The sequence below is a fragment of the Gigantopelta aegis genome, chromosome 4 (genome assembly GCF_016097555.1).
Source record: "Gigantopelta aegis isolate Gae_Host chromosome 4, Gae_host_genome, whole genome shotgun sequence".
NCBI lineage: Eukaryota > Metazoa > Mollusca > Gastropoda > Neomphalida > Peltospiridae > Gigantopelta > Gigantopelta aegis.
The window spans coordinates 79,780,350-79,806,471 of record NC_054702.1 but is presented as its reverse complement, the minus strand read 5'-3'; the positions used below and the strand labels follow the sequence as shown (position 1 = coordinate 79,806,471).

Here is a 26,122-nt window from a genome sequence, read left to right as displayed (position 1 = left end):
CTTGCTTGTCTGTAATATTAATATCATGTTTTGATGTATTGTTTGTGGTACAGAAATCTATCTGGTACATGTATGTCATCAGAAGAATCTCTTGCTTGTCTGTAATGTTAATATCATGTTTGTATATTTTGTGGAACATAAATCTGTCTGGTATTTCATCAGAAGAATCTCTAGCATGTCTGTATCTTAATATTGTTTGTATTTTTTTGGTGGAACAGAAATCTGTCTGGTATGTCATCTGAAGAATCCCTCGCAACTCGTCTGAGACCTGGCGCAACCAGTCACTCTCGACCGCTGAAACCTCTAACTAGTAACTTCCAGGAGGAGCTGATGAGACTCATAGATCCAGATGTATCCGAGAAAGACCTCGCCAACTTTGCTGTATGTACTCACTGGCAGAAGCTGAACATCTGTTAAAGTAGCTTAGTGTCCTCACAAATATGTCACTGTTTATTAGTGTCACATTCTCATAGTCTTTGTTATGTATCTCCCATTACGGTACTTAAAAAAAAAAAACATTTTTTTTTTTTTTAAAGATATTTTCTATAATAACAAATAATAACATAACAAATAATTTGGATGGATATGGCCGCAGATCTTTATTACAAAATACATAATAATAATAATAAACCAATATGGTGAGCAGGCACATATTATCTAAGCGGGGTACCACCCTCTAGGGTGAACCATAGCAGGACAGCCTTCCAATATGCCCATGTATAAGTGGGTAACCAAGCTGAGTATCTACCTACAACGGTACCGGACACAACAGCACCCAAACTACTCCCTAGGGGAAACCATAGCAGGGTATACCATATACATGTAGGACATAAAGGACCGTAGAACCCACTTGCATTCCAACCCAAAAACTCCTAGGGTATACCATAGCAAGTTTCCGCCCCCTAGGGTACAACCATAGCAGAGCACATAGGAAGCACTACCTTGGGTACCCGGTATAAATGAGAAAACCACCAGCTTTACAGGGTGACCTCATCCTGAAAGCAACCAGTATACAATTAAACACTAAAACATAAGTATGATACCAGCCTGCCCACCATATTCCGCACACTTGGTTTCAGATCTGCGACGATAAAATGTTCTGCACCTTCAGATGGGGTTACAGTCAATTTGAAGCACTACTGATGTGCTCAAACACCCCAGTCTGATTATCACAAGTGTTCATGATGTTCAACACACTGAAATTACTGTTCGGCTTCCACACAATGTATCTTCAAGAAAGCAAACGAAACTCCACGGCAGCAATGTAACACATTACAGAATAATGCTACAGAAAAATTGTCATATACATACATGTGTACATGCATAACTAAATTTCTATACTGTACTACAATCTAACATGTATCTACCTCCCATAAAGAGGTACTTGACAAAATTACAGTACGTCTTACGAATATGAAGAATAACATGTCCACATATCTACATAACTATAATATGTATAAAAAAACCAAAAAACAAAACAAAACAAGTTATGTGAGCGGTGGGAGGGAAAATTCAGCGAACAGAAAAAACGTCCTATAACCACGAGGTAGAGTGAAAAAGAGATTAAAAAAAGGGGGAGTAACTCAGCAAGCATGTACCACACCGAGGTCTCACAGCACACATGCGAAAATACTAAAATAAACCAGTTTAATTATAAATATTAAACCTCATTATTTTAAGATATTTTCTATAATAACAAATAATAACGTAACAAATAATTTGGATGGATACGGCCGCAGATCTTTATTACAAAATACATAATAATAATAATAAACTAATATGGTGAGCAGGCATGTATTATCTAAGCGGGGTACCGCCCTCTAGGGTGAACCATAGCAGGACAGCCTTCCAATATGCCCATGTATAAGTGGGTAACCAAGCTGAGTATCTACCTACAACGGTACCGGACACAATAGCACCCAAACTACTCCCTAGGGGAAACCATAGCAGAGTATACCATATACATGTAGGACATAAAGGACCGTAGAACCCACTCAAGTATACCACCCACGTGCATTCCAACCCAAAAACTCCTAGGGTACACCATAGCAAGTTTCCGCCCCCTAGGGTACAACCATAGCAGAGCACATAGGAAGCACTACCTTGAATACCTGGTATAAATGAGAAAACCACCAGCTTTACAGGAAAGCAACCAGTATTCAATTAAACACTAAAACATAAGTATGATACCAGCCTGCCCACCATATTCCGCCACTCAGAGCTGTCTATACAGCTCTGCAAAGCCCCATACCTGCATAGATACTGCGGCCTATTTAAAAATGAGTTGTAGTAACAAAAGCCTCTATGGCGCCCTTCAGTGTGTTTACGAAAATAGCTTTTCCTATTTCAGCGAGATGTACCCCATCATCCCTAAACAAACTTGGACAATCATATGAAATGTCATCGTGTCTGACAACCTGCCCTCTTGTCTGCAAAACTGCTTTTCTGCCTGATCTATTTACTCGCTTACGCTTCTTCTCTATGGATTTCACATTATTGCCACCCCTCCAAACTAATCTTGGGAGAATATCCGACCAAACAATCACACAGTTGGGCAACAACTGAGCTAGCAGTTGAATGTCACGCTCAACTTGAGCACACAAATCTGAAGTAGAACAAGTGGCCAGATCATTGCCACCTACATGCAGTAAAATGTACTGTGGCTGTGAAAAATGTAACAGATGGTTATTAACAAGATTTAAAACACCAGCCCACCTCAATCCTCGACGTCCCAACCAGGTTATATGGACGCCTAGGTTAGCCAATCTCAAATGACGATCCAGAGTTGATACTGCTCTTCGGTTAGCCCAATAGATTATCGAGGATCCAACCAGCCATATGTCTGCAAAACTCACGAAGAAATAGATTAATAAAATACACATACAATTATTCATCTCAGATTTTAAATGACCAGACGAATGTACTTTTGAAAAGTATTAGATTTCCACTGCCCCAATCCTTTAATAATTTTAGGAGAAATTCCGCTCATAGCTAATGTTGTGGCAGCTCCTATACGGAAAGAATGTGACTTGTAGTGTGCCTGCGGTAATCCCAAAGCAATAATTACCTTTGACAGCACAGCACTAAATTGATACCTATTTAGAGGTTTGCCATTCTGGTGTATGAACAAGTAGTTATTTTTACATGTAGATGGTCTAACCAAAAGGAACTGCTTTAAATTTGTAACAGGACAGATTTGATTGTCTGGGATGTAAGGAATGTGCACCTTCACACCTTGACCTCTTTGATCAGTTTTGGAATGTTTTAATGAAACAACCAAATTGGAATCCTGGCCAGCATTTAAAGTAACATCCCCCAACAATACAGGCCTCTGGGGTAAAGATCAGTTCACTCACCCTAAAAAGGCCAAAAAATGTTAAACAATAGGCAGCTCTAAATAAAAGCACTTCATACATTAATGAACATATTTTTTCTAACTGTGTGAATTTGCATGAGCATATATTGTAAGTAATCGGGGCCCTACTATCGGACTGGCGATTTAATCTCCTAAAACATTCAAGTGATTTCCTAACTATGAAAAAGGAAGTTGGATCCTCCCACCTCCTCAACTTATGGACATAACTAAGACCGGATACATAACTAGCAACTGTAGTTACCAGAATGAAAAGCTATGAATAATCAAATATGATCTAGTTGTACTGGCCACATGTCTGGAAGTTGCAGTGATTGTCTAAATTGGACAAAATTTCTAAAAGCATTAGCATATACAGTTCTGGTACTGCTAGACATGCTAGCTTCTAACAATCTTCCAAGTTCATGGTGAAGATGGACCACATCCATGCTGGAAAGGTTGTCTGCTCTCTGTCTGCCTGTGGTGCTAGCCGTCGAAACCTCTGGAACTGTAAACGCGACAAGCTGTCTGTTAACGCATTAAAACATCCCGGAATATATACTGCTTTAAACAAAATGTTCAACTGTAAACAGCGGAGTACAAAAACACGCAGTAAGGTTAAAATATTACTGGATTTTGATGTCATGGAATTTATTATGGCAACCATGGCCTGGTTATCAGAATGATATATCAGTTTTTTGTTGGACAGTCTATCCCCCCAAATGAATGTAGAGACCAAAATCCGAAATAATTCCAACAATGTGATGTCCATTGCATATCCCTTCTCAAACCAGAATTTGGGCCAGGCAGCACAACACCAACTACCATTGTAAAAGGCCCCAAATCCATTACCCTGTCTAGCAGAACTATCAGTAAACAAATGTTCATGATCACTGGAAACCCAGAACTGGTTGCGAAAGGCCGAGATTCCATTGAAAGACTTGAAAAACGTTAGCCACAATTTTAAGTCGGCTCGCAATTCAGCTGTCAACCGCAAATGATGGTTAGGTTTTGATAGCCCAATGGTGGCATTGATCAGGCGACGACAAAAAGTACGACCTGGGGCAATTGCCCGACATGCAAAATTTAAAACGTCCAGTAATGATTGTATTGATCTGAGAGTAGTTTTCTGCCCCTTCAGCATGTCTAAAATCCTGTCAACAATTTCTGTCACTTTCGCCGTTGGAATTCTTATCAACATATGGACAGTGTCAATTTCAAGACCAAGAAAAGAAATGACTGTCTGTGGGCCTTGTGTCTTATCTTCAGCAATGGGAACCCCCAATCTATCACACAAGGAAAGAAAACAGTCTAAATTGTTCTGACATTGTTTAGTACCCGCTGATCCACCAAACAAAAAATCATCCAAATAATTAATCAGTTCCCCACCAGGAAAATGCTGTCGGGTAGCCCATTCTAAAAACGTGGCAAATTTTTCGAATGTTGCACAGGAAATGGAACAACCCATGGGAAGACACTTGTCAAAGAAATAATTATCATCAAGCTTAAAACCCAACAAATCAAATTCACCAGGCCAAACAGGTAATAACCGAAAAGCAGACTTTATATCGGCTTTGGCCAAAAGTGCACCTTTACCCAACCTCTGTATCATATAAACAGCCTCATCAAATGAGGTATAAGAAACTGAACACAACTGAGGATCAATAAAATCACCGAAACATTCGGGGATAAGACAAATGGTGTATTACCCTGAAGTCACCGGGAGTTTTCTTTGGGACTAAACCCAATGGTGATATGCGTAAGGTTGCAATGGGTCTGGTAAGAAAACGTCCTGCAATTCTACCTATTTTAACTTCTTTAAGTATTTTTTGCTTTGTTAGGGGGATATTGTCAGTAACTGATTTCAAATTTTTAGCATCAACTGGCACATGGGGGCCTGTATAATATAAATGAAAACCATTAGCAAAACCATCAAACAACTCCTGGGAAATAACAGGCGAATAAGACTGCAATTCTGATCGAAGAACATCAAGCTTTATTTCTGTAAAACCCAAGCTAAATTTACTAGTATTCCCTTTTTCCCCCACCTCTGCCTTGATTATAACTTCATGCACTCCAGCTGTTACGAAAGGACTGGTCATTTGACCCACCACGGACAATTCATTTTTGAATGGTTCCCCTGACAACTAGTACACGTGTTGAAAATGACACGATTTCCATTTGCAATTCCCCTTATTGAATGCGAAACATAATCCTTTGCTACCTTGGGCAGGACTGTTGCTGGGTGAAAAAGAATGCTGGGCAACCTGAGGAACAGATAGCAAGCGAAGCCACAGATCACTGTTGATTTTTGCCCATGATTGCAGGGTAAGTGCCTGACGTAAGCGAAACTGCTCATCATACGACCTCCAGCCAAACCCATGTGTTCGGGTAGCAGCATCTCTAATAACCGACATGTACTGAGTAAGCTCAGTGGCTTTCTCAGCGAATTTTTGGACATAAATATGCATAAAAATTATAAAAGCATCTGTCCATTTTTCAACAGAGGTAACTTTATGCTTACTAACCCGTGGACGAGCTTCAACTGCCCCATTCCCAGTCACAAATAAACTACCACCCTCAAAATGTTCCTGCAAATCAACCGCACCTTTTAAAAGTAATGCTATGTTTATGTACTGATTAGCCCATATTTTTTGGCGCATTACCATTGGCACATGTGATGCGATGTCATCTTCATTTAATAGCAAAATATCAGGGTTCCCACTTCAAAGATATACGGAAGATCCTGTGAACCCAAAACGGGCCTCTCTCCCTAGCGACCGGCCTCGGTGGCGTCGTGGCAGGCCATCGGTCTACAGGCTGGTAGGTACTGGGTTCGGATCCCAGTCGAGGCATGGGATTTTTAATCGAGATACCGACTCCAAACCCTGAGTGAATGCTCCGCAAGGCTCAATGGGTAGGTGTAACCACTTGCACCGACCAGTGATCCATAACTGGTTCAACAAAGGCCATGGTTTGTGCTATCCTGCCTGTGGGAAGCGCAAATAAAAGATCCCTTGCTGCCTGTCGTAAAAAGAGTAGCCTATGTGGCGACAGCGGGTTTCCTCTAAAACAACAGTGTCAGAATGACCATATGTTTGACGTCCAATAGCCGATGATAAGATAAAAAAATCAATGTGCTCTAGCGGCGTCGTTAAATAAAACAAACTTTACTTTTACTCTCCCTAGCGTTATTAGAAGTTGAACACAACTGTCTCCACACATTCTCACCTGTCCTACCGGTCGTCGTCGCCTCTGCTGCGACAGCTGCAGACCCTATGGGTTCTGTCATCGGGGTAACGCATACACCTGAAGTTTTCCGTGCCTTGTTGCCGATACTGTGCTAGAGCAACCCCCTCTCTCGGTCCCGCGCCCCCGCCGACATGACTTGCATACGCTGCGCCGAACTGGCGGCATAGTGAATCGATAACAGTTATAGATAGCATAAACAATGACTAAAAACTTAGCGATTCGCTTCTGGCGACAAATACCACGCTTTTAGCTTTTTAAAATTAAAAAAATTCAGCGAACAGAAAAAACGTCCTACAACCACGAGGTAGAGTGAAAAAGAGATCAAAAAAGGGGGAGTAACTCGGCAAGCATGTACTACACCGAGGTCTCACAGCACACATGCGAAAATACTAAAATAAACCAGTTTAATTATAAATATTAAACCTCATTAAGGACAAAGCGATTATTCAGTCACTTTGGTGCATGTAGTTTTTATCCAAAATAGGTGTCATATGTCACAAAATTATTTCATTCACAACAAATATTAAAATATATAATGAGTAAATGTATTGTCACAATTTTGTATTGTTTTAGTCAAGAAAATCTAGTCATCCCCACAGAAGCCACCGGTTACAAAGGACTATGTCTGATGAGAGTTTGCACAATACAAAGGGAACAATATCCGGTGGTGACCACAACCATATTGGAAGCAGTGATGCCCTGTTTTCTTCAGCAATTCCGGTTCATATCACTCGTATGGAGGACAGTGACAAGGAACAGAGGTGAGTATCCACTCTTAAATTTTTGAATTGGCGTTTTAGCAGTTATATTTTTAAAGTTATCCAACAAGCTTTACAACCAGAAAACGTCATGACTGAACCAAGTTTCCAACGTGAAATATGTAAATTTGAACCAACATTATTCAATCTCAAATTGTAAAAAAACCATACTAATTTAACACTATTTTGATGTGTCATAGTTTAGAGGACATATTAGTGAGTCTAAGTGCCAAAATAAAATTTACAGAACTTATTAATATTTGTTTTTAAATATTTTTTAAAAACCATTCGATCACAATCCATGATGTCATTGTTTATGGTAGTTTATTTTCACTTTCAATCGACGACGACTAATCCATCCATCATCTACTTAAGTCTGTATTATCAGTTATTTTCGCAAATACATCCTGATGATCCTGAAGTTTGTAACTTTAAATTTTAGAAGGTAACTGATCAGCAATTTGAGTGAATTTAAGTATTTCTGTAACTCACGTGAACTGATGGTGCATATGAAATATTGTAACCTTCTTGTTGTATAATAAGAGAGAGGACAAAATACATCAATAAAGAGGATGACATACTGATTTTACCAGAACCTACAAAATATTATATTTCTTCATTCATACAAATTCAAAATTATTAACAGGATTATATAATTTTTTAATTTACAATATACAAGACTTGAATTTTTTTTTTTTCAGATTATCTCCAAGAGCCATAATGGATACTAAGATGGGGGTTCGACCCCGGAGCCACACCACCATGGATTCTCACGGTCACAATGTGCCTCTTCCTGAGACCACTGCTGGGCTGGATTGGTCCAATTTGGTGGATGTCGCAACCAAGGCTATTGAATGTAAGTTAATACCAGATACAGAGTTTAGGAATATTGTACAGTGGACTCTGTCCAAACTGACATCTGTGTAATCTGGATTTCTGTGTAAACTGGCATGATCTCAAAGTCCCAACCATTGACAATAGTTTAGCTGACATCTGTCTGATCTGGCGCTCTGTGCATACTGACATACTTTCACTGTATTTATTAAAAAAAAATATATGCCTGTCTTTGACAGGTCGTATTATGGTTGGCGTTGTCTGTCCATCATCAAACCTTGCATGCAAATACAACTTAGGATGGTGGTGTGTCATGTACCGTAACTAGGTCACCCTAACCTACTTTTCACACATTACTGCACATAAAAGGAAATCTTTGTACTGCCCATATTTTTCATATCAATTCATATAGGATCATCAAATCTTGCATGTAAGTACAACTTGGGATGGCAGTGTGTTGTGTGCCATTACTAGGTCACTGTGACCTACTTTTGATCATGTACCTCACCAGGATTCTTGTTTTTCTAAATGTCCTGCTTTTAAAATTGTAGTTTATTTACTTTCATGTTCTGTCTAATTAATCATGTTTCTTTAAAATAAATAAACATATTGTGGCCGCTGGGTAGGGTTGAGACTAAAAATGCCATAATTATTTATGCCTGGCAGGGGTGATGCACTTTTTTACCTAATCAAATATGATTTAATTGATGTTTAATTAAGTTGCCTGCAGCTTCCCTCATGTTATCACTTGTGGAACAGCCCATAGTTACATTTATTTGCATGACACAAACAGTCCCAGTATGTTTTATCCTCCGAGACCAAATAATGTTAATTTCTTTAGAGTGCTTGCCTGAGGTTCTTAATTGATTACAGTTGAATCGGGAATAGCGTTCAGACTGACATTTGGAAATCGGATTGAGTTGTAGTTAACAGCCTCGGTAGCGCAGTGGTTAAGCCATCGGACTACAGGCTAGTAGGTACAGGGTTCGCAGCCCAGTACCGGCTCCAAGCCAGAGCGAGTTTTTAAGGGCTCATTGGGTAGGTGTAATGGCCACTACACCCTCTTCTCTCTCACTAACCAACTAACAACTAATCCACTGTCCTGGACAGACAGCCCAGATAGCTGAGGTGTGTGTGTGCCCAGGACAACGTGCTTGAACCTTAATTGGATATAAGCACAAAAATAAGTTGGAATGAAAAAATGAGTTGTAGCACACAGGCTAATGAGATAAAATTAACATTGTAGGAGTTGTACATGACCACAGTCGAGTTATAAGAGTACTGAGACTTTAACTGGGACACTTGTATTAATCCTAAGATCAGTGAGTTAGCCAGCTCTGTTCGGGGAGTTGATTAGTCTCAGGCTAGCATAATATATCACTCACCAGAACACAAGCTATGTACATATCATGAAATAATACTGTCAGGGTTTATGGTTCTTTAATAAATTTGTCATTACTGATGGTAAGGGTGTACTTCTTGTATACACACAACTTGGCCATACCTACTGATCACTTGTAGATACAGTGGCATAGTCTATACAATAATTAAACTTCAATAGGTTATTCCCAGCCCAACTGATAGATTCACATATGTTTTTGGATAATATTCAACCATCTGTTGTTTTAAAATCCTTTGTGTAATTAAGCTTCTTGTCGTAGAAAGAATTTTGCTGGCAAAACAAAACAAAGATTATGGTACCCAACGGCCACTTGAAAGTGTTACTTAGTTTCAAGTGGTGAATTAATTGAAGCCTTTACCCCAACATAATACATGTATATTTATGTCCAAAATAATGCTCGTAAAGATTTTACCTTCTGCATTTGGTTTTACAAGTGTTGAGCCTTGTGTGTTTACTTTCTGTCAGTTATTACTATGTAAGTGTTTGTGGACATTTGCCTAAAGACTTTTGAAGTATTAATAAACTGATAAACAAACTGATTTTCATGAATTCTTGTTTGTTTTTGTTTTTAAATCACACAAAAAGTAAAATAAATTTGACTGTCATAATTTTATGAATTGCAGGGTAAACATACACCCATATAATAAATGACTTTACCATCCTTAAGAACCATCAATTTGTTTTTATTGTGACCAGTATTGAATGAAGAATTCTTGTTAAGACGAAAACAGGAAAAATCTCTTTTACAACATAGCACATGTATGCAAGATATTTATACATGTTCTGACATGATATTTGGTCAGGTGTAGATCACATTATGCTGCATGGTAAGTCACATTGGTCATGTGCTATTATGTTTATAGCTTTGTTTTGCATCATCAAATTGCCAAATTCACATTTTATTACATTTGGAAGATTTTAAAAATCATTAATTATTGCTAAGAAAACTATATTAACACTCAGTATATGGTAAAAATAGTGATTGAATGAACATAGTTTAAGGTTTTGTTCTCTGTTTGTAGCTGAGGATGGTCATGGTAAGTCTTCAGTGGCAGTGTCGAGTGAGACTCAGGATGACATCCCACCTCCCCGACCACCTTCTCCACAAGACACTGTTGCCCTCACTGCTTCAGCTACAAGGTATTTCCACTATTACAGTAGTCTGTGGTGGTGGTTCTCTGCATTTTAGAATTATTTTAATTTCATTGTTGTTGTTTTTTTGTGTGTTTTTTTCTTAGTGTTTTTCTGTTTTCATCTTTTTGGACTTATGAATCCCACCAGTTTTTAATTGCAGTTCTTAATTTTATGAAACATTTTACTTTGACATCACAACTATTTTAACAAATTTCATTATTAGTGTGTTTAAAACTGACAATTTTAAATTACAGTTGTTTTTAAAACAGGTATTTCATTACATCAGAGACAAAAATATATTGAATTATATTTACCATGAAGGAAAATGCATTGTTGTAATGTGAAAATTTGCTACAAAAATCATATTTTAAAGAAACATGTTTTGTAATGATTATTTTGTAATTATTATTGGTTGTGCTGTTTTTCAGTTGGCGATCAGCTGGTCTCAGCCCCCAGCAGGCAATACAGGAATTAGAAATGAAGCTAGCTCAAGTACAAGAACAGATGGAAAAGGTAGTATTTAATAAGTTCATATGAAAGGAACATGAGCCGTTGAAATTGATTAGTTTTATTATACATGTACTTTCTTGAAGATCAGTGAAAGGTTTTTAGTTTCTTGAATAAATAATCCTGCAAATTAGCGCAACATTTTTCTTTGGGTTTTTTTCAACTAATGATTTAGAAGTGATATTTTATTGCTGCATTGCTAAGCAGCTTTAAAAAAAGATTTTACTGTAAACCGTATTAATATTGCAACGTGTTTTTTTTGCGAATGTATACCTTAGTTTTTACCACAGGTTGGAGAAAGGCTGGACTAATTTAATTACTAGTACACATATCGGTTAGCAATTCAAAACATTCATAAGTAAACAAACTAGTATTCACACACTCAAGATTTATGTTTATGAGTTGGCGAAATGGAACAACTACTAGTAATTATTTCTGAATATTTTTGTTTCTGATCAGTGTTAGTTACCAGTTATTAACTTATTTGTGTTACCTTTTGTAAAATGAATATTTTAATACAACTTTCAATAAATTGAATTATGACTGTATTTTGTGTGTGTTTTCCTTTATGGTTTACTAGAAAATCGAGACATCACTTTAAGCACACTTCAAACTAGAAAATAGTGCGTGCGTATTAATTTCACGACATAAGGTTGGACGCAAACAACGCAAAATTTATATGCACGCATTTTTTTCACGGTTTACAGTATTTCAAATGGCTAACAAAACATAATGCATATTACTTGTTAGAAAAAGCTCACATTTTCAGTTAGAAATGATGAATATGTCATTAAATGAAAATGATTGGATTTGTTGTCTTTCAGGAAAGAAAAGAAAAACTAGCTTTGGAGTCTGAAAACCAGCAACTGCGATCGGATAATGTTCGGTTGCAGGAGGAATCGCAAACGGCAGCAGCCCAGCTGCGTAGGTTTACAGAGTGGTTCTTTAACACGATTGACAGACAGTGAACACAGCTCTGGGAAAGTCTCTCTCTAGTGAATTTAATAACCACAAAAACTAGTCTGATGGTCTTAACTACAATAAATAGTGATTAAGACCTCATTCATTCTTTAACAGAATAATCATGGTCAAACAATGACCAAATGAGTTAGAATGTGATTCAGTAACAAAACACAGGCAGCAGAAGAATGGATTATTAAAAAGTACTGGACCAGCTATTTAGCAGCTCTGTACGAATTTGAATCTTCACTGGCAGATAATAACTAATACAGATTTTATAAATTTGTACTGTGACTGACGATTGCTGTAAAAGATAATATTTGTGGTTTGTTTTATCATATTACAGTAGTCTGCAGTAAACTATGGATTAGTTGTATTGCTGTGTCTCCAGGCCTTTGTCACAGTCTACATGTTGTTCATTAATTATTGATCTGTGCACTCAAAGCCAGGACCTGGCATCTGCCTGTCATGTGCTGACCTGAATTCAGGAGCTGTCAAGCATGGCAATCTAGCTAATCAGGTCATTACTGTAGACATACATACAGTACCTTGACACTGATGAATTCACATGCAACACAACGATCTGCACAGCTGTGCATGTCTGACTGTTTACTGTGCTATTCTGCTGATGATTATCTACGTACATGGCTGTGTCTAGCAAATCACAAACTATAGTGTCTAAAATGGAGGCAGTCAATGAAATAAATATGGATTCAAAAGAAAGGATCCTATTAAGCTGAGATTACCTAAAACATTACAAGGGTGATAGTAGTTTTGATTTTTGTGTGTGTGTTGACAAGATATATTTTTTTGCTTGCTTGCTATTCAGTGCAAGTCTGCATAATACCGTCCGGTTGTCTATAACACATTACTTGCAATGTATTGTGACATCTTTTGGAATCCCAAAATGTCTTTATTGTTTATTTTAATATTGATATGGGTTGTAGGAAATGTTGGAATAATATTGTGTGAACGACTTTCTAAAAAAAATTAAAATTGGTAGTTTGTTTTAAAACTCCTATCTCCATATATTTAACAGTGATTCTCCAAATGTTGCAGATGACTTCCTGTATGGATATGAAATTTCAGGAAGTGAGGGTTACATGGGTTACAACTGCAGTGCTTTACACATCAGAATCCATTTTCATCATTCATATGTGTGGCACTGTGGGGTTTTAGACATTTGAAGATAAAGATGTTTATACTGGGTGCCATATACACAAGGACAAAGGAAAAATATTTCTGCAGTATATCTTTTTGTGTTCCTGAAACTAGAATAGATATTTGTTCACAATATGTTGATTAATATATTGGGGCAGAAACTTTTGTCATAATATATGTAGCTTTACTTTGCTTTAACAGTAAAATGTGTGTGTAACATTGCAACCGTTTTACTGTTACTAAAGGGAGTAAACTACAAATGCAATCATAAAATGGCAGGGAAAGAATAATTAATAATATTTTTGTGTGTTGTGTTGCCTTATGAAGTATCCCAATCTTGGCCCCCAATTATCAATTGGATATTTATTTTGTAAAAATAATGTTTCTTAGTATCATTTGAATACCAAAAAAACCCAAAATGATATTATATTTAAGTACTAGTACCTAGATACCTATTTTAACTATTTAAATATTTTTTAAATAAGTGTAAATAATCAAACTTTTAAGTCATTTTATAATATTTTCAAGTGAAAATAGTGACATTCCCATTTGTATAGAAATGTTTTAATGTAGTAAAAGTTCATATATATGTATGTATATGTGTGTGTGTATGTGTATATATATATATATACACAGTTGAATCCCGTTGGCCCAAACCCCATTGGTGCTCGAGAAAGTGTTTGACCCATTGGGTAGTTTGACCTATCCATTTGGTTAACATCATATAAGTGTAACTTGAAACTTTGTTTTTGGTTCGAGCGTTGCAGTGTATTCGATCTTTCAGAGTTCAACCCAATAAGATCCAACTGTGTGTGTATGTATATATATGTATGTATGTATGTATGTATGTAATGTATGTAATGAATGTATGTATGTATGTATGTATGTATGTATGTATGTATGTATGTATATGTGTGTGTGTATATATATATATATATATATATATTACATTATTATTTATCCTCCCACCAGATTATATATGATTTCTGATTAAAGCAAACAGATAACCAATATTTGACTTCTCATTTGGTAGGACATATTTTTAAATGTATAATTTATTCCTCAATAGTTTCAATACAGTACTGGTATATAAAAATAAAGTAGTGCAGAGATAAACATCACAAAACATACATACTTTTGTATGAATTAAGAATATTATAATTATTTTTGTGACATGACAAATTCAACATCTTTAAAAAAATATGAATCCTGTATGACATAATACTGCAAAAGATGTTGCTTACTAAAAGTTAGGGGAAAATTTTTAATGGAACTTCCCTCTCTTTGAATTGCAGGAATAGTAATAGTAGGTTAATAACATTGGATATATATATATATATATATATATATATATATATATACAGACACATGTGTATATATATATATATTTAATAACTTACTTTATCTCAGTCTTTTTTTCTTCTTTTCCCTTTTTCTTTATATTAATATTTTAGCTTAAATACATTTGCATTGCAATAGTTAAAATACTGTCATGATAGTATTGCAAGAGGGGTGGTACATGGGTATTCAAAGAGTACTGTAGCAGTATTTCTGTCGACTCGATCACTTAGGATCATTAACTTGAACTTGGTGATTTAATGAATTAGTTAAATATCGCGAAATAAGTTTACAATGAGTTTCATTTGAACAGCATTTTTAACCTTTTAAAACAAGCAGATGTAAATAAAGGCTTTTTAATTTATGATTGCATTGCTTTTTTGTGTTTATAACCAGCAGTTTTTAAAGTAAGACTTCCAAATGTGTGTATTCATTGTGTTCATTCAGTTATGCAAATCATTTTTTTTGGTTTTATTTTATTTTTAAAAAGTGTGTCTTCTTTGTAGGAAAAACTGCTATTTTTAGTTTTAGTTTTTAAAGGTTTTTTTAAATTGCAAATATTTAAAATTTATACGATCTTAAATTTGTTTGTCACATTATTGGTTTGTTGTATTAAACAATGTCTGTAATAGTTTTGATTTTATATTTTTGTGATGTTATTTTTTTATTTTTTTGCTTTTTAAATGTTTAAAGGCTACTTTTATGATAAGAAGCAGTTGTTAATTTTAGTTTAAGCAAATTATATATTCTGTTTGGGTATTTTAAAGATCATCAATTATATACATGTACAGTGAAAAATATAGTGAACAACAATTTGGTTAAAAATTAGATAAAACAGCATAAAATTGGGGTGGGGGGGGTTATATTTCAAAATATATACCATACAATTACATGTAGTTTATTTGTGTCTTTTTAATAAAAGCCACAGATTTTTATATACATAATCCATATACATGTAAATGTTAATACTAATTTGGTAAATAAAACACTTAGTATTGTTGTATACAAATGCAATATTGTTTCAGTCAAGTTGAGAAACAGTTGAAAATATCAGGAGGATAATTTCATATTTAGTTTTTTTAAAGAAATATTGAATAAATATGTTGCAATGGAGTAAAACTGATGTGCATCAGTAAATGATAGCAATAGGCTGTAGTATCGGATATACAGGACATTACAAAGTAAAATGTAATATATACAATATCAAACATTTGAAATTGTAATGATTTATTGTGTCATCAGTATTTATTTGTGAGAATATTCCAATATACTGTATATTTGAATTTTCCCTGTATTGTGTTAAGTACATGTACATCAGATTTAAGTAAGATTTTCGGTTGTTTTTTAAACATAGCTTATGCTGTGTCATCTCAATGAATTGAAATGTGAGATATACGTCGGTGTTTATTTCTAAAATTTGACTTTGAAATGGATTTGAAATTGGGAATTTTAGCGTTGTTTTACCAAAAATTGGGATTTGAAAAACATCTTATTAAGCCAAGTTAGAATTAAAAAAGTAATGCTATATATATATATATATATGAATATACATGTACTTGTGTTTATTCAAATAAATATATATATATCTATTGTGCATTACAAAATGTTATTGGGGAGGGAAGGTTTGTCAAGTGAATGCGATTTACATTCAGATTGGGAATTTTTTACTCCAAAATTGGGAATAAAAAACGACATAGCCTCTGTAGAATGGTGGGAAATGGTGCCCATTATCGGAGTCTAGAAACATAGGTGATAAAACCCTGTAGGTGTTAATTTTCCATTGGCAGCAGTGATGGTAATAACCTCAGCTTTAGCCTTAACAATTTTACAGCAGAGTTTTCATATTATTATTAAATACCAAGGTCAATGAAATTTGAGTCCTAGCTGCACATGTGGATGTTGATTTCAGTGCATGCTTTAAAATAAATGAAACAGTTTTATAAAAGTAAATAGACCGATCTAGATTAATTATGAATTGTACATCACATTGTGTGTTAAGCATAGTGAATGGATTAGTGAAACAACAAAACCAGTCTATAGTTAACAAGATATTTAATTCTACAGAATTTGTTTTTCTTAAATGTGAAGTTGAAAAATGTATTATGTCATTTGTTGTCCTATTGCTTTTACTTCTTTATTTAATACTGCTTATCTTTTCTTTGATCTATGCTTCAGTGCAGCTCTTGTTTGGGATTTTCATCTACATATGATTTATTGATAATGAAATGGGATTTTATATTTTAATAAACAACAAACTCTGTCAAGCATAATTAATATTCAGGTTCTGATCAGAGAAAGATTAAAGCAATTATGATGAGTTGTTCTAGTGTTTATGGAGGAAACTTTAAACATCAAGTCTTATTGGCAGTTTTAATGAACTGCTAGTAGATTTTTGTTTTAAATTAACACAAAAATGTAGTCATGCATATTGACTTCTTTGCTGATCATGTTATTAAACTACAAATAAATTCAGTTAACATCCTACTCTCCTACCAGATATCATCACACAACTGCTCAAAAATTTATTTCTGATGATAATAAACAAGTCACCAGTTATTATCAAATGTGAAATAATTTTCATTGGTCACAAGCTTTTGATAAAAACTAGTACCAAGTTTGTTCTATTCATTATGTCAGCTAATTCTTTTTTAAGACTTCTTTTCGACATCCATATGTACATGTGTGTAAAAATAATATAAACCACTTTATAAACAATCTAGTATTGCTATAACTAAAGTTGAATATTATTCACAATCACAAATAGTTTTCAAAAGAAAAACATTCTAAAAATCTATAATGAATTGTATTAAAACATTTTACTGAAAATTTAACAATGGAAGCAGATAGGTGTAAATGCAAACTTAAAATTATGTTACGTCATTTTGTGTGATGACATCCTATTTATCATGGTCATTGGTTTGCAAGTACCAAATCGTAAATCAATGTTATAGGTTACACCAATGCATAATTATTTCTCGGTGAGAAATTATTATTTTTAATTCTTCAGGTATGAATGCGCATTGGAGTAATAAATACCAATATTTAGCTACAGTTGTTCAATCACGTAATACTGGAAAACAAAATCTAATGACTTTGCAGCTGGCATTAATTTCCCCTATTATTTATGGTAAAATAGGTTTTGAATTATGAAAAGTAGTAAAAAGAAAAACCATTGTACCTTGATTTTTACTATTCTTGAGCTCTTACGCCCTAGAAACCTGTTTTAAATATGCAGGTTCAATCAGGTGGGGGAGTAATACAGTGAGTTATTTTAACTATTGTGTATACTGGTATGTTAGTTTCGTAAGAATAAATAATAATAATATCAGTTGTTTACTTTATTAACAGTCTTATAAAAAAAAAAAGGTACTGTAAATCATAAACATTTAGTGAATTTAGCAAGGCTATACAAGATGCTAATATTTCATGACACTAAATTTGAAAGAAATTTACTCTTTTTTTTTTAAATTGCACAAATTTGTGCAATTTAAAATAAAAATAAAATTGTATTAATTTAAAACAATAATGGTTACATATTACTGATTAAACTAAAAGGATAGTTTTCAAAAACAATACTTAGCACACACATTACTGTAATTTTGTATTAAATGTAAGTTGTCAAAAATATTTTAGTTAATTTTTTTAAATGACATCGTTAAAGTTTTATGTCACTTAGTTGGCTGTTAATATTTGCTAATATTTTATGATTTACAATATTCTGTACAATTCAGTTTGTAAGTTATACATAATTACCTGTCCACCTCATTTGCATAAATGTGTGACTATATTTATCATTAACATGCTGTGCAGTCAGTACTCTCACATCATTTCTCATGCTGCTATATATTAGCTTTTATTTATAGTGTGTATATTTTATATACTACACCAATCTTGGCGAGATCCATAATAACTGCTGCAAAGTTATTTATTCTGCAACTTAAAACTAAAGGGGGAGAAAGTTCATGTAATTTTGAATATAAAAATGTTGATATATGCAGTTTGTGTATTATATCCAGTTAGGAAATGTGAGCAAATTCAACCAGTGGTTAGTGAAAAAGGATCTAGATAATTACAATAATTTCTTGATTCACCAAACATTTTTATTTAACATAGATTGGTCCCATAGCAGTATTTTCACTTGTATGTACATTATGTGTCATTGTTATGCATAGCTTAGCAAGGTTGTTATGTGTGTAACTGATACTCTGCTGTGTATAGTTACACCAGAGATGCAATTATTTTTTGAACCAGATCAAAATTATTGATCTTGTATATCGATTTGTATGTACAAATTGACTAAAAACATTTTATGAACATACAGATTTGTTGTTGATTTTTTAGGGTGGTATTTTCTAGTATCTCTTTAGTATAAATTTTCACTTGAATTTCAGTTAGTCTAAGCTAATCAATCTTAAGACTAATTCCATTCCACCAGACTTAGCAATTCAGAACGTCCAATCAGTGTTTGTTTGAAATAAGTACCTGTCCGTTTGTCCCGATCACTAAAAAAAAATCTGTTTGAACAAGTAAAATGTACTTTGATTATGTGGACATGAAAAAAGTTTTTAAAAAAAACAGTATCATAACCTTGTGCAATAAAAAGCATTGATGTTGCTCTTAGACAAAAAACCCACTTATTTTGACGAGACAATGTATTGGCTGTTAAGTATTTTTTACCAAAACAATGTATTGACAAACACGCAGATTCCTTGATGTGCTTGTCTGGTGGACTAGTGAAACATTCTGCTTATTTCTGTGACTGCCATTCATATGTTAACACAAGGTAAGTGTGTAACCATACACACAATAGCAAATATTACTTCCAGTACAGTTAATTTCAAAGTAAATGTCCTGTATGCCATTTTCTTGTCTAATGCACTCATTTCGTTACATATTTCATGGATATGACAGATTAAAAACCAACACAAAATTCAGTTTACCATTCAGAATTGTTTTAGGGTTTTAAATTCCAGTCTCGCTCGCCATTTAATATACAGTAGAATCTCAGAAGGGTCTAATACACCAAAACACTCTAAACCAAAACCGAAGCCCCAACTAACACTTGCACAATGTTGACCGAATGGTTGGGTCAAAAACTTTCCCGTGCACCATTAAAATTAAAGTAAACTGGATTCAACTGTATCTTACTAATGCAGATCATGCAGCTACAGCTTCAATAATCACCCAAAAAGCTCATCGGTTGACCTGGTGATTTCTACACAGATCAGATCCAAACAGTCTGAATCAAAAAAGGATTTGTGCTCCAGTCACAAATTGTAAAATTTTCACTGGATCAGCAATAGATCTGATCATTGCCGTCTGATGCAGAAAAGTCTTGTTGGCAACTATCTGTTATTGCAAGGTCGATCCGTGCTAGCACCAATCACTACAACATATCTCAATTAACCTAATAATCACTAAAGATAAAAGATACCCATTAACCTGAAGAAATATTCCAGATAGCTGAGGTGACGTGCGTCTCGGGACAGCATGCTGAATCTGATAAAAGTAAAGTGCTGGACAGCCCAGTGGTAAAGCATCCACCTGATACACGGTCAGTTTGGGATTGATCCCAGTCGGTGGGCCGGGCTATTTCTCATTCTAGCCAGTGCACCACATCAAAGGGTGTGTATGTATTATCCTGTCTGTGGGATGGTGCATATGAAAGATCCCTTGCTACTAACTGAAAAATGCTGTGGGTTTCCTCCAAGACTATATGTCAAAATTACCAAATGTTTGACATCCAGTAGCCAATGATTGATAAATCGATGTGCTCTAGTGGTGCTGTTAAACAAAACAAACTTTTAACTGATAAAAGCACAAACATCAAGTCAAAATTAATTAACTGGAAGCTTCTGTTGCACAAACTACTAAGTATTTCATGTTACTGATGACAGTTGCATCTTGAATAATATACCGCAATGCTAATGTAGATGGAAGCTGAAATATCAATAATATATCATGTACATAACACCACAAGTGTAGTAGTAGTCATAATATCTGTTTATGCATAGTACCATGGTATATTACAATAGTGTGCTTGCAACCTAATTCCTCTAAAGCACTAGAGGTTAATGTTACCTCGCCTTTGGTTCACTCCCATTATGACTATTATTAAAAATAACATTGAGTTCAACATGCATAGAGAAATGCACAGCTCCAGATATATTAAATACATACCTGGTAGATTAACTAACACAAGTCAACGTAGATGCACAAATTTAAATTGATTCATAATACATTTATAATGAAAGCATCTATGGCAATTAAAATTAAAATAAAGCACATTGATCTATTAATCATTGGCTGTTGGATGTCAAACATTTAGTAATTTTTACATATAGTTTTTGAGAAAACCTGCTACATTTTTCCATAGTACTAGTAGCAAGGGGTCTTTTATATGCACCATCCCACAGACAGGATAGGACATAGCACAGCCGTTGATATACCAGTTGTGGTTCACTGGCTGTAACGAGAAATAGCTATGGTGGTAAATGTATCTACATATTTTGTGTATCTGTACCATTTGCTGGTTTTAAGCTCACAAAATAATAATTAAATGGACAAGCTCACTGAATTAGCAGGGCTCGAAATGGGAAGTAAAATATGGCCTGCTGTTATATATTTTAAAATAGCAGGCCAAACGAAATATGTCCTGCTAAGAAAAAATATGGCCTGCTGGAAATAATGACAGTTCGGGTTGAGGCGAGGGTTTGGGACAGCGTGTGGAAATTAGGACCTCCGATATGTACATGTATTTTAGAGCATTATAAAATTAAAATACATATGTAACAAAATCACTTAAAGAGACGTAGCTAACTAGAAGATGAGATGATCCTACATACATCCATTCATGAAAAATGACCTGCGATTTTTGGGGGTGATTTTAGTAGGTGAATTTTTATATCACTTGCTAGGTCTAAAAAGCGACTGCTTTTCACTGTTTTTCGCACAGTCACTATTTAGAGCCTTGATTAGCGATGCATTTTCCATTTTGAATAGTCAAACTGGGAGTAGTTATTATGGGAAGATGCCCTTAGTCCACATCAGTCTAGACAACCCATTAGCCAATCCAGCTCCTGCCAGCATAGCTCTCTGGGTCACTGAGACATGAAAGCCCCTAATGATGTCAAGGAATCGACCAAAAGGAGGATGCACAAGTGACATCCTTCATTTGAAAGTTAGGTGTATCACAAATTGTAACATGATGTCGAAATAAAGATAAAAACAATTTGTTATCATTGCATTTTAATACATGTATCTATATGTGTAATATGTACATGCATTTCAACAAAATACTAATGAATGCATTTCAGTTATTCAGTTTCCGTATCAACTAAAACTTGGATGTTTACAAGTGCAAAAAATAGGTTCAAACCAAATCAGTAGAACAGTCACAATGTCGCTATCACCAATACTAGCTTCATCATGAAGCGTTTGTACATGTGAATTTTTAAATACAACTATTTTCTTAGATTATCAGTTATATTTTCCTTTCCCCAATCACCATGTCATGGATTTAGACACACAGAGAATATCCACCCAGTACATATCGATTGTAGGGCTAGCTCTGAGCGAGCAAAAGATTTGGCTAAATTGTCTATTAAACTTCAAAAATTGCAGAAATCAACAGTTATTGTCTTAAAAATGTCAGTTAAATTATTTCACCCAATTAAAATAAAATTCGCCAAATGCTTTCAAAATTTGCAATTGGCGATTGCCAGAGCTAGCCGTGGATTGCCTACATTTGCATGGGGAAAGCAACACATAAGAAACATATCTTTGTTCAACATCATCTCAACACATTTTCAACACTTGGTTGCAAAGAGAGAAAACCCACTGCTGACCCATACATGATAGGCTATTTTTACCAATAAAGCAGCATGGAATATTTTATATGCACTTTCTCATGGACAGGACAGTACAAAATACTACAACCTTGGATATACTAGTCACTGGGAAAGACGAGGAAAACAGTCCACAGAAGGCAATCAGTGCTATGATTCACCGCACCACAGGCGAGCACTCAACCACTGAGATACATCCTGCTCCAGCAGTGTACACTAGAATACGCCAAAAAGACTGGCAAGGCCCAGTTAGACACCACCATGCATGAAGGATGCAATACCCACAAGACCTGCTTCATTTTCCTTTGTTGCTTTTTGCTGCATTCTGAGGCATTTTGAAGCAGAAGTTTTGTTTTCTTTAACAACATATTTTGAACAGGATTAACACCATGTTTTCTTCTCTTTTTTTAATTAAAATTAAATTACTGCTTCCTATGGCCTTGTATTGATGTACTTATACATATATGTACTTTACCCATTGTAACAAGCATTCAGAGTACTGCTGAGGCAATACATGTCCCCTACCGGGCCCAACAAATTTTCATATCTCCTAAGTTCAAGGGCCATAAATCTGCGAAAAAATCACCATTAAAGTTAAACTTGATCTGTAAGTTTATACTAAATGTACAAAATTTTATACAAAAAAAGGCATTGCCAAAAAAAAAAAGGCTGGACATTTTTTTTTTTTCTCTTATCTCTCAAGTTATCTCCTAAGTTATATCACCATAACTCTGTTACAAATGATAAACACCTAAATTCAGAAAACATTCTCAAGATCTTCATGTTGAGACAATGTAACATAATTATACTTTTCTGTTTCTAAAAGAGATTGCTATCAAAATAAATAACATATTGACAGCCAACTTGAAAAATTAAATGAAACTGTTGGTGCCAATACAGGTACCTGAGAATTGAAAATTGGCGTAAACCATTTATGGGTTACGCAAAAACAAATTCAGGTAACCCATTTTGTTTTTACGTAATGCGTCATGATCATGTAAATGCTGTAATAAATTCAATGTGCAAACGAAAAATGGGTTAGGCAAACTATACTTATGCGATTAACGCAAGAACGAAACTCACTCTCACAATTTTCAGAGGTCTAGAATGAAATTACACGAATGTAGATAAATGTACCAGTATACATTTGTGCACATCATCTTGATTTCAAAACCTAGCAAAACATGTATTTTTGCATCAGTTTAACAATAAAAGTAAAACGTCATTCTGACTTGTATTAATAAACTAATAAACTTTGCCACTGAATTTCAGTGTTGATAATTCTGAACCAGTCTTTAGTGGAAATGTCAATCTGCTACATTTTTTCATTAACAGCAATGGCTTATTTGCACTTTCCCTCATTCCGACACAGAAAAGTTTATATAAATTTTAAAGTGACTGTTAGTTAAGCAGTTCTTTTGAAATACAGATATCTGATACACACATACTTCTACAGCTGTACATGTGTGTATGCATGCTTCTTTATCACATGTAGCAACAGTGAAAGCATAATATGAAATGTCATACAAATTGCAGTCTGGGACTTTTGCCAAACAAGTTATAAAAGCCCATCTCTAATTTTATCCATTTTTGCTGGCAGCAATATAACCATTTCTTGACAGATAGGAAGTTCACTGGATACTATTTCCTTTGCAGAGGGATTTTTCTCCACATAATCAGCAACAGTCTTGTAGCAGTCAAAACTGTTTTTCAAGAAGGCCAGTTTGTGCTCTGAATTGCTAGTAATAAATTTAGAATATAAACGCCCCATACAGAAAAATGCTACCAGAGCTGGTCGGACGTCCATTTCAGAAAACTCTTCAGGTAACTCTGTTTTGCCACCTTTAAGAGAATCTGTGTATGCTCTGTACTGCTTTATGCTATTTTCAATCAAGCTGTTTATCTTCTTCACGGCATGGGCTGAAGGTGAATTGCCTTGGGTTTCCAAGAGAGCAAGTTTGAGATCCATCATGGCGCTGTAAGTCTCGCCCAACTCGAACATCAGTTGGCGACAGACAAGCAGGTAGTGCTGAGGATTCAGGCCATCAAGTGTGTCAGACAAAATATCTATTCTGCGCTTATGCATCTTGCATTGCCTTTCCATATCAGGTTCAAAAAAAGAAAGGAGCTTGAAGGCTAAACTGTAATCTCGCATTATTTCAATGTAGTCTGTACAATAACCATCACATACATAAAACTCTTTTGCAGAATTCAACCACTTCTGTATGCACAGGAAAACTTCACGAGCTTCAGTAAAGTCATGGGCATACTTGTCAGTAATCTGTTCTTCGTGGTAAGTTAATTCTAGGTCAAATCTCGATGAGGCTTCTGTTTTTTCAACATCCAACATGTTACAATTATCTTCAGCTTCTGCACCTTGGGCTTCTTCCCCTGAAGCACCTTCAACCTCGGTGGATGATTGTTTCAAATCTGCATTGTGATCCTCTTTTTGATCGAGAGATAAATCATTTAAATTGGCAGGGAGTGAATCTACTTCTTTTAGCCAGTGGTCTTTTGAAACTTCAAGTAATGCTAGGCCATACTTAGCCCAGCATCTGTCAATATCTGCCTTCTGTTGAATCAGTTTTTCCTTGTCATCTTCTGGAATATCATGCATTGTTGACAGTGCCTCATCAAATATGACACTTGCACTTGCAAGGCAATGACGCGAGCTTGTGAAGTCATCAACATTTATATAATACTGAGACAGGGTTGCTGCATTTAGTGACCAATCTAGAGGTTTATAGTCCTTGGCATTTAATTGCCGTTTCAGTGTGACATGACAGTATTTTGCTGATTCCTTTTTCTCACCCATTTTTGCAAAAACCTGTGCAATGTAGTAGAGTGTGTGTGTGTATTCCCGTTCAAATGATTGTGACCGTTTGTGAGCACAATCATTCTCATCTTCATTTGGTTTTTGAAAGAATTCTGTGACTGAATGAGGTGCATTCCCAGCATTATCTATGAAGGATTTATAGCAACTTTCAGCCCGTTTTAAATATTCTAGGGCATCTTCATATTTGAAACGACCTGTTGTAATAATTCCAATTTGATTTAGTGCCATTTGATAAATGCCTGCTGCTTGTTCTGTGTACTTAATTTTTTCAATCACCTGCAGGCATTTCTTTAGGTGGTTTTCCCCTTCTGCGAATTCTTCAGTATCACCGAAGTTAATGCCAAGTGTCAGTTCAATAACCGCTTCAGCACATACAAATTTCGAGTCATCTGGCTCTTCATTTCGAAAACTATCGACACGCTCTTTTAGTCCTTGCAACAGTTCTCTAGCTTTGTATTTAGACTTAAACGGCTCAGTTTCTGGATCATGTTCAGACTCTTCATCACTTAATTTTCTTGCTTGTTCAAAAATTTCGTAACCATGTGAAACAAGAAAATCATCATACATCGCCATTTTGATACATAATAGAATCGCACTAAATTTATTGTCTCTTGTAAAATATTATATCAACAGAACACGAGATTATATCATGAACATTATTTATTTCGGTATATTTTATTCAATTCTATTAAATTAAGTAATGTATTAAAATTCTCCAACATTTGATTTCTATTTTTAATA

General features: G+C 35.0%; 2 protein-coding genes across 5 annotated transcripts in view; one reads left to right on the top strand and one right to left on the bottom strand.

The window, feature by feature from the left end:
• Window positions 1–19,016, top strand: part of LOC121371170 (signal-induced proliferation-associated 1-like protein 2) — a 104,952-nt gene extending 85,936 nt beyond the window's left edge. For 2 of the 4 annotated variants that reach the window (XM_041496864.1, XM_041496863.1), the window contains 6 exons: window positions 219–381; window positions 7,178–7,365; window positions 8,064–8,218; window positions 10,621–10,738; window positions 11,161–11,245; window positions 12,064–19,016. In XM_041496864.1, coding sequence (XP_041352798.1) covers window positions 219–381; window positions 7,178–7,365; window positions 8,064–8,218; window positions 10,621–10,738; window positions 11,161–11,245; window positions 12,064–12,207 — 853 coding nt within the window. In that variant the 3' untranslated portion in view covers window positions 12,208–19,016. Of the gene's footprint in view, window positions 1–218; window positions 382–2,350; window positions 2,475–5,585; window positions 5,681–7,177; window positions 7,366–8,063; window positions 8,219–10,620; window positions 10,739–11,160; window positions 11,246–12,063 lie in introns of those variants that run through there. The other 2 variants (XM_041496865.1, XM_041496868.1) reach the window with 2 other exon arrangements.
• Window positions 19,017–21,933: 2,917 nt separating this feature from the next.
• Window positions 21,934–25,954, bottom strand: LOC121370014 (KIF-binding protein-like). The gene has a single exon (XM_041495107.1). It carries the CDS (start codon window positions 25,952–25,954, stop codon window positions 24,104–24,106), a length of 1,851 nt encoding a protein of 616 aa, XP_041351041.1. The 3' UTR covers window positions 21,934–24,103.
• Window positions 25,955–26,122: the final 168 nt, after the last annotated feature.

Bases quoted from the DNA above. Each gene is read 5' to 3' on its own strand.
- LOC121370014 (XM_041495107.1), bottom strand. From the start codon at position 25,954: ATGGCGATGTATGATGATTTTCTTGTTTCACATGGTTACGAAATTTTT.